Genomic DNA, 8,194 nt, shown 5'->3' on the forward strand with positions numbered 1-8,194 from the left:
ACGGCCCTGAACGTATGGTCCCGGAACTTATTTTCCGGGAACAAATGGTCCCAACTGGAAAGTAGGAACAAATGGTCCAGGAACTAATATTCCTGGAACTTATGGTCCCGAAACAAATGGTCCCGCAACAAATTGCCCCAGGCAGCTCTTCGGGCAAAATGATTCTATAAAACTTCACGTGGGTTCTCTGTTTAAATTTGTTGTATCCTGCTGGAGTGCTGTTTTTTATTTCTTTAGTTTCCTTATTTTTGATTTCTCTGTTTTTTTTTTCAGATTTCGTTAAACCAGTCATCTCAGTTTATTAGAGCGAATTAACACGGTATTTCTGCCAACCATGCATTTTTGTGCAAGTGGAGGGCATTACATGATTGGCCCGTTCTGGATTTCTTTATTCGTATTTCCCCCATTTCTTCTCGTGCCTTTTTTATTTGGTATTCACGTTTTTTGTACGTTCATGACGAATAATTTTATTTATTACTTCTCTCTCTGTCGTTATTTTATTTTTGTAATATTTTATTTTTTTGTTTTGTTTTCGACCTTTTTATTGATCCTAAATATCGTTATTCCAATTATCGGCCTTGTCACTATATAACGAAAGAATGGGCTACTTGCAAACACAGGGAAAAAAATAAACCACGTGAGAAACAGGCGGTTCCATGATCTACAGAATACGTAAGGCATGCCTCAGAAAGAAGCGCCATCAGTCTACTGTGAGCAAGTACTTCACGGGTGCGTGCGTAGTGAGTTCTCTTCCCCCTTCGGAAGTTTTCTCAGGCGCCGCAATTATTTGCAGACACGACCAGACCTAACGCTCCCTTCCCATTTAAGAAGATAGTTTGTGAGTCCGGTAGTGTTCCAGGAAGCCGCAGTGTCGCGAGACGCCGCTAGTAAGCGAGGTTGGCGACAGGCACAGCCTCAAGACATGATGACGTCTTATCGCGAGGTCCAAAACCTTGATTAGTGTCGCTTCGCTAGATTTGAACTGCAGATATCGAAGCTTTTCAGGTGGTGAGCTCAGTAAGGCAGCTTAGCTAACGCAATAAACGAGAAAAGTTCCTTTTTGAAATAGCGACAAATGGGGGAGCGCAATGCACCAGTACAGATCTATGTTGACTGATGGTCAGCAGTGCCGGCCCACTAACATGTTTGATACTTTACATAACCTAAATTATACAATCACTGGAAATAGGCTCAACGCACTGGCTCAAGCGGGACTCGTTTCTCAAGCATTAACAAAATTCTGTATCGTTGCGACTATTGCACGTCAGCCAGCTTAATTTAAACAACCGCTGTGTTGCTCCGCTTCATAAGAAAAGTGCATTCATGAAGAAAATTATGGCGGCCCGTTATTGTATTCGCTCTAAACGCCGGCCGAGGACTGTCAAGTACACGCTGATTTTGATTGAAATGTCTGCCACTGGTTTGCCTGGTATTCTGAATAACAAAAAAAGTCGAGCAGAGGAAGCACGCTAGGGTGTACACGTGCGACAAAAAATTTGTATACCGCTTTTAACTCGGGTAAATTCAGCTTTAGCAAATATATTATATATGAACAGATGCAAAATATGTTGCACACAAATACATACATATAAAAATAAATACATTGACCCCGCTTCCTTCCCTCATACAGGCGCTCATGCATAGGTGCAGCAGGGGTGGGGCCATTTTTTCCTAATTTGAAGTTGGGACCATTTGTTCTGGTACGATTAGTTCCGGAACCATTTGTTCCGGAGCCATTTGTTCCAGGAACACTTTATCCACGACCGAAAAAAAGAGATATCCTGGTTGAGCGAGCATTTGGCTTCCACCGGACTAGCAGGTTACGACTGCTATTATACCATTAGGAACTGTTGGCCCGAGCGGCCAGAGCGGCTCAAATGAGCTGGAAGTTGGCCGTGGAAGACTCGCCAGATAACCGAATCAATGTCGACACGCCGACGGCACAAGATGCAAAGTTCTATATATGTGAAATAAGGAAATAACCCAAAATATCCCCCCCCCCCTTTTAGTATATCGAAATTGTGAAGAGGGAGCCAGAAAAACCAACCGGTACGAGCTGGAGCCTACCAGTGTTATCGGCGCGTGCGATTCACGCATGAGATTCACCCACGCGCCCTCATCCGTACCCTCATGAGATTCACGTAGGCGCAGATTCACGTTCGCACGACTCTGCCCGTCCTATGTCCCTGCTCCCACCCGCCCCCCGCTACCCCCCGAGAAATTTCGGAGGAGAGTGTTTTATATAACTTAACTTAGATAACCTAAACGCTATACATATTTTCAGACTTGTTACTCTGCCTGACAGTGTTATTTTGAGCGTTTTAATAACGTTAAATTTCTTACGTTACTTTAATGTTACGCCTTGAACAGTGCAATAATGTTGCAATGAAGATGTTACCTACGTTGCCTTGCGGTTATGTCCTAACATTATAATAATGTTTACATCTTTACGCCCCACTAATGTCCTGTCTTGAACATTCCCTGAATGTTATTATAATATTTGTATATTTACATTACTTTAATGTTGAGTTGTGAGCACTGTAATAACGTTAGCATTTCTAACGTTGGTTTTAGGTTGTTTCCTGAACTTGCCCTGAACATTATTATAATGTTTGTATATGTAAAGTACATTACTTTAATCTTGAGTCCTGAGCATTGTAAAAACGTTAGCATTTCTAACATTGGTTTTAGGTTGTTTCCTGAACGCTAAATAAATGTTCGGAACAAAACGTGAACCTACATGTTTCTTTTCAATGTAAAAACGTTTTTGACATGACCTAAACATTGAACGTTTTTTTTTTTTTTTTGAACGTTATATTAACATTGCCATGTAACACTTACCGTTATTTAACTTTCGAAACTTCCAGATAACATTGTTCTAATGTTCCGTGCTACTTGTGATATTGCGCAGGAAATTTCGAACAACCTGCTGGGGGCAATTCACTGTTGAGAAAGTAAAAATGAAGTGCATGTATTAGAATTCATCCCTTGTGAATCTATGCCGACCTTCAAACATTTCCTCCAGCATTACAAACTTGCGTAGCATAGGCCACTTCGACTTTTTAAGCTCAGTTAGTCTGCAGTGTCACCGGGTAATATGCAACAGCGTGCGTTTCTTGCGTGCGCTCAGTCTGCCTTCGTGTTGGACAGAAACCTCCTCCAGCTCCTTGGGACAAATGCAGGATCTCGGCACGTGTGTTTACACAGACTTCCTCTTCCACTATAGAGCACAAATACCCAAACGTCACACCCTCGTGGCCCCGAGTGAAAACCCTCGCTTCCTGGAGGAAGACACGCCCAGAAGGAATCTAACGGGGCAGCGTGGCGCGTCAACTTCCGGCACACTGGTGGAGACCGGAAGTAGGTCTTCGTTATCGTCGCTTCACGCGCCATCCGGAGTGACGACAGCCCGGGGTATCTCGGGGAGTGGCTCGTCTTGCAGGAAGACAGCGCGCGATCCGGTAGAGGTTTCTACAAAGCATCATTTGAACCCTGCTCAGTCGTTGTAGAGCAACTAGCGAACGAACCACAGCAGTTGGAAAATGAACGCCACCGTGACGACCATGTCGCGTTCTTTCGCCACCCCCGTGACGACCATTTCGCATTCTTTCACCACCACCGTGACGACCCTGGTGCCTTTTTTGGCCACCGAAGTTGTTCAGACCACAACCGAAGTTCAGACTACAGTAGGAATCGAACTTACCACAGGGAGCGCGAATGACAACACCTCCGCGGTGCTACGATTCGAGGACTACCCGCGGCCGGTGTTGACCGGCGGCTTCGTTGCTCTCGTCATCATGGCCTTCTTCGGCGTGATCTCCAACGCCGTGTCCATCGCCGCACTGCTCCGGTCCTCGAAGCTGCTGAAGAACGCCACCACGGCGCTCGTGATCAACCTGTGCTTCACCGACCTGCTCTTCTCCGCGCTGAGCACACCGCTGGCTGCGACCGTGTTCTGGAACGCCGGCTGGGTGTACAGCGACGGCCTGTGCGTCGCGTACGGTGTGAGCCGCTTCTTCAACACGGGAGCCTCGATCTTCACAGTCATGGCCATCAGCATCAACCGGTACGTGGCGATCGTCAAGCCGGGACTCTACCCTCGGGCCTTCACCGAGGGCAACAACCTGCTGGTGGTGACCGGGACGTGGCTGCTGACTCTGTCGCTGCTCTTCTGGCCAACGGCAGGCGTGTGGGGCCAGTTCGGCTGGGACGGCGACATCGGCACGTGCAGCGTGGTGCCCAAGAACGGGCGCAGCAGCAAGGCGTTCCTCTTCATGGTGGCCTACTTCGTACCGGCCACGTCGTTCGTGATCTGCTACAGCCGCATCTACTGGATCGTGCGCAAGACGCAGCGCAATCTGCGCCAGTACAGCACCAGCCACAAGTCCGCCGCCTTCGTGGCGCGCTTCTTCGCCCAGCGCCAGGACGGGGGCGCCGTGTCCGCGGAGAAGGTGCAGCGCCAGCAGCGGCGCATCGCCAAAGACTGGCGCCTGCTGAAGACGGTGTTCGTCATCTTCGCCGTCTTTACGCTCTGCTACCTGCCGCTGCTCGTGCTCAAGGCCTTCCGCCTGCTGGACGACTACCCGGGCGTCCAGGTGTTCGCGTACCTCACCTTCTACTTTTCGGGATGCGTTAACCCGGTCATCTACATCTGCATGAGCCGCGAGTACCGGCAGGCCTACAAGGAGCTCTGGCCCTCCGCCAAGAGCGCCGTCCTGTCCGACAGCACGGGAAGCCAAGAGACGCCCGTGTGATGATGATCCTTGTTTTTCGGTGTTGCTCCGCATTATCGCTACCACTTTCCAGACGACGCCAGGGCGTCTGAACCATGCTGAACATGTCCTCCCGCGCAGTTGCAATCGATGCTACACGGACCTACAATTTTCCCACAAAGGGGTTACAACTTTCAGAACGCGGTCCGAACTTCCGAACTGCACGTAGCGTGATGACAACGTGGGCTTTTCCCCATTTACTTCTAGAGGCAGATGTCAAAAAAATTATTCGAGATTTTACGCCGGCACATGATTAACGAATTCGGTAATTGTCCATATTTCGTGCCGGTTCAGAGTCACCAGAGCTGCGACGTGTGTACGCGATCATTCGCTTGCCTGATGATTCAAAACACATACTGTGTTGAACGTTCAGCTAGCGGACAAGCCGAAGTTGTCGTACTATAAATTACGGTTTGGGAGAATCACTAGTATCTCCTTGTTCATGTACTCTTCATGTGTTCATCTACTCTGTATTTTTTATTTATTTATTTGTTTATTCGACTTTCGCAGCTTTCCACTGTACTTGATTCTTCTGCATATATACAGTCATATCTGTTATCTGCAATTGACGTCCACCCGTTTTTCTTGCCTCTGTGGCGTTTCTGTTTTTATTTTGTCCTATTTTACCATACTGCTCGTACAGCCGTTACGGCGCAGTATACTTGTTTGTTTATTGCGTTCACGTCTTTTTCAATCGGCATCTCGCAAAGTTATGCATAGTTATTCAGCTAATCTGCTCACTTCACGTGTATATGCGCTTGCCGCCCCACTCCACACTCCTTGTAGAGTAGCTGGCAAAAACGCTTGCATGTCTGTATTCTCATTTGTAAATAAACACGTCCAAGTATTTATAAGTTCAGGAAACGAACGCTTCATTAAAAAAAATGGAGACAGAGAGAGAGAGAGAGAGAGAGAGAGAGAGAGAGAGAGAGAGAGAGAGAGAGAGAGAGAGAGAGAGAGAGCGCTCTTTTTTACAGGAAAGCAGGAGCTCTGCCGGCATGTTGTCGCATATATGCTAGTCTTCGAGAAAGGGAGATGTAAAAAGTTTAACATGAAGCTCGGCGTGAATGCCATAAAAGTACCGATGCTGTATTTCTGGATTGTCTCTGTGCGGCCGATGTCGTGTAAATGATGAAATAATGCAACCAGCACTTTTCTCTGAGTTGATGGAGACGGCCAGGGCCCGAGAAGAGCTTTTAGAGATATAAATTCGTACTTGAGTCACTCCATCGTCTATACAAAGAATGGACGCAGGAGATGAAGCAATTGACTGTTTGTAAGTAAGACGCTTTTTTTACAGCGAACGCATTTTTGTTCCTGTGTGCTACAAGTTCTTGACATCCCTAAAGTTCGTCATTTACTCGCTGAGCCTTAAAAAGTACTTTCTCTCCAGAAATCGTTTTATGGCGCCGAAAAAAAAAAGAAATACTACTGTGTAATAATTGACTTCTACCAAACAAATGAAAATGAAACAAGCGACGAAGCCTTAATCGTTGCGCATATGAGCGCTTGAAAAACCTTCACTTCAGAAGCCCTGGCAATCTGCGCACAGCCTCTGTATACCTCTTTTCGGCTACTGTAAATGCATGAAACAAACGTCTATCCATATGCACCGGACAGGCAATTTACGGGGGGCGATAAACAAAATGGTGCACTGTGCTCATTGATTTCTGATTAAATGATGGTCCAGTGAAGCTTACCGTCATTTCGTCGCGGGGCCGCGAGAATTAAATCTACAAATCATTTATAGTGACCATCATCCTGTCCCACACAACATCATTCCGCTTGCGCGAAAAAGGACAGATTGAGGAGTGCGCCTCAATTTTTTGTTGTTGTCGACGGATACGAAAGAATGCGGAAAAGCGACACTGACAACTCCGCTGTCAAATACGTGTCGCGAGGATGAGACTCCGGCAGGCGGGCACAGTTCGCGGACCCACTCAAAAGGTACCGCAGTAACGGCAACATCACTGATAACCTGGGCAGCAACCTTGCGAATAAATTATTTTAGGCCATAAGATGGTGGTTCCGCATGCATAGTGTACTTAAACAATTTGTACGGAACATGCACGCCCCACTTACACAAAAGAAGAAATCCACGCGATGCGTTTCGTAAACCTTATCTAAATGCAGAATACCCCAAAAACTTTCGGCGTCAATCAATATTCTGTAAGAAAGAAGAAAAACAGAATAAACCGTGGCGAAAACTAGACGTGGCGAAGAAAACAAGGTAAGACATACAAAGGCGCCAACTTCCAACTGTTTATTTAAAGAAAACCTCACGAATTTATGCATGACTTATCTAAACAGAAACAACAACCAAATCAACCAAGGTATAATCATGCTAACAAGTGTAAAAGGCGGTGACAATAGCTAAAAATGAATAAGTACAACAGCTGCTGAAAGAATGACAACAAATCTAATTCAACCCCAAGAGCAATCAAGATGGTTCAATAGCGCGTGCGTGCATTCCAGGCGCAGACCAAACCGAAAAGAGGGAAGGACAACTGCGCGTGCAGAACTACATGCTGTGGTTTAAAAATGGCATTTCTTTTTCACTGGACGCTAGTGACGGCGTGCTGACACACTTGTCTCCGGCTCTTTTGATAAAAACCGCCTCGATCACCTTCCTCTCCGTTTTGTTTCTTGCTCTCCTCAGAAAGGTCGTCTCATCCAGGAGTGGCTCACACCCACAGCGCTTGCAGTGGTCTGCAAGGTGCCCTCCCAAGTTGCTGTTGACGGACAACCGGTGTTCTCTGGCACGTTCGTTGAAGCAACGTCCAGTCTGACCAATATACACCCTTTCGCACTTCAAGGGGATGCTGTAAATGACGTTGCTAACACACTCGGTGTATCGCGTTGCGTGCTTCTTTGAGCATGACTCCGGTATCTTATTGGCCATCATAGGGCACACTTCAGCCAGTTTGCACGGGGCGGAACACAGAACTCGCACTTTATACCTGCATGCGACCTTCTTGACGTTGTGCGAAAGCCTGTGGATGTACGGTATTACGTGCGTTTTCATTTTTTTCTTCTCTTCCTGCCGTTTTACCGTGTTTCATCTTCTGGAGGATGCTTTCACACACGCTTGTGATAATGGTGGGAGGAAGTAGGGCGGCTTCGAAGCGGCTGATCTGATTGCGAAAACTTGCACTCAGATTGTGCTCGCAAGATTTCGTTAAGGCCGAATTAAAGGGGTCCTGAAATACCTTCCGCCGATGCATGGATGTACATGTACCCAAAAAAAGCAATGTATTTGCAATCTCCTCCCGCACGAATTTTGTTAAAGCGATGAGTATTAGCTGAGAAATCGTAAATCAAAAACCGCGCATTATCGTCGCTCCGCGTTTCCTCCTCCTTTCGACTTACTCTCCGCTGTTGACGGCGCGCGAGCTTTGCCTCCCATGATGCTGCGCTCCGCA

General features: G+C 46.9%; 1 protein-coding gene across 1 annotated transcript; it reads left to right on the forward strand.

The window, feature by feature from the left end:
- The first annotated feature begins 3,409 nt into the window (after window positions 1-3,409).
- LOC144164780 (G-protein coupled receptor moody-like) lies at window positions 3,410-7,368 on the forward strand. The gene has a single exon (XM_077695052.1). It carries the CDS (start codon window positions 3,543-3,545, stop codon window positions 4,752-4,754), a length of 1,212 nt encoding a protein of 403 aa, XP_077551178.1. The 5' UTR covers window positions 3,410-3,542; the 3' UTR covers window positions 4,755-7,368.
- Window positions 7,369-8,194: the final 826 nt, after the last annotated feature.

This window comes from Haemaphysalis longicornis, unplaced genomic scaffold (assembly GCF_048455015.1).
Source record: "Haemaphysalis longicornis isolate Haplotype H1 unplaced genomic scaffold, Haemaphysalis longicornis Haplotype H1 scaffold_139, whole genome shotgun sequence".
NCBI lineage: Eukaryota > Metazoa > Arthropoda > Arachnida > Ixodida > Ixodidae > Haemaphysalis > Haemaphysalis longicornis.

Coding starts and splice junctions, on each gene's coding strand:
- LOC144164780 (XM_077695052.1), top strand. CDS start 3,543: ATGAACGCCACCGTGACGACCATGTCGCGTTCTTTCGCCACCCCCGTG.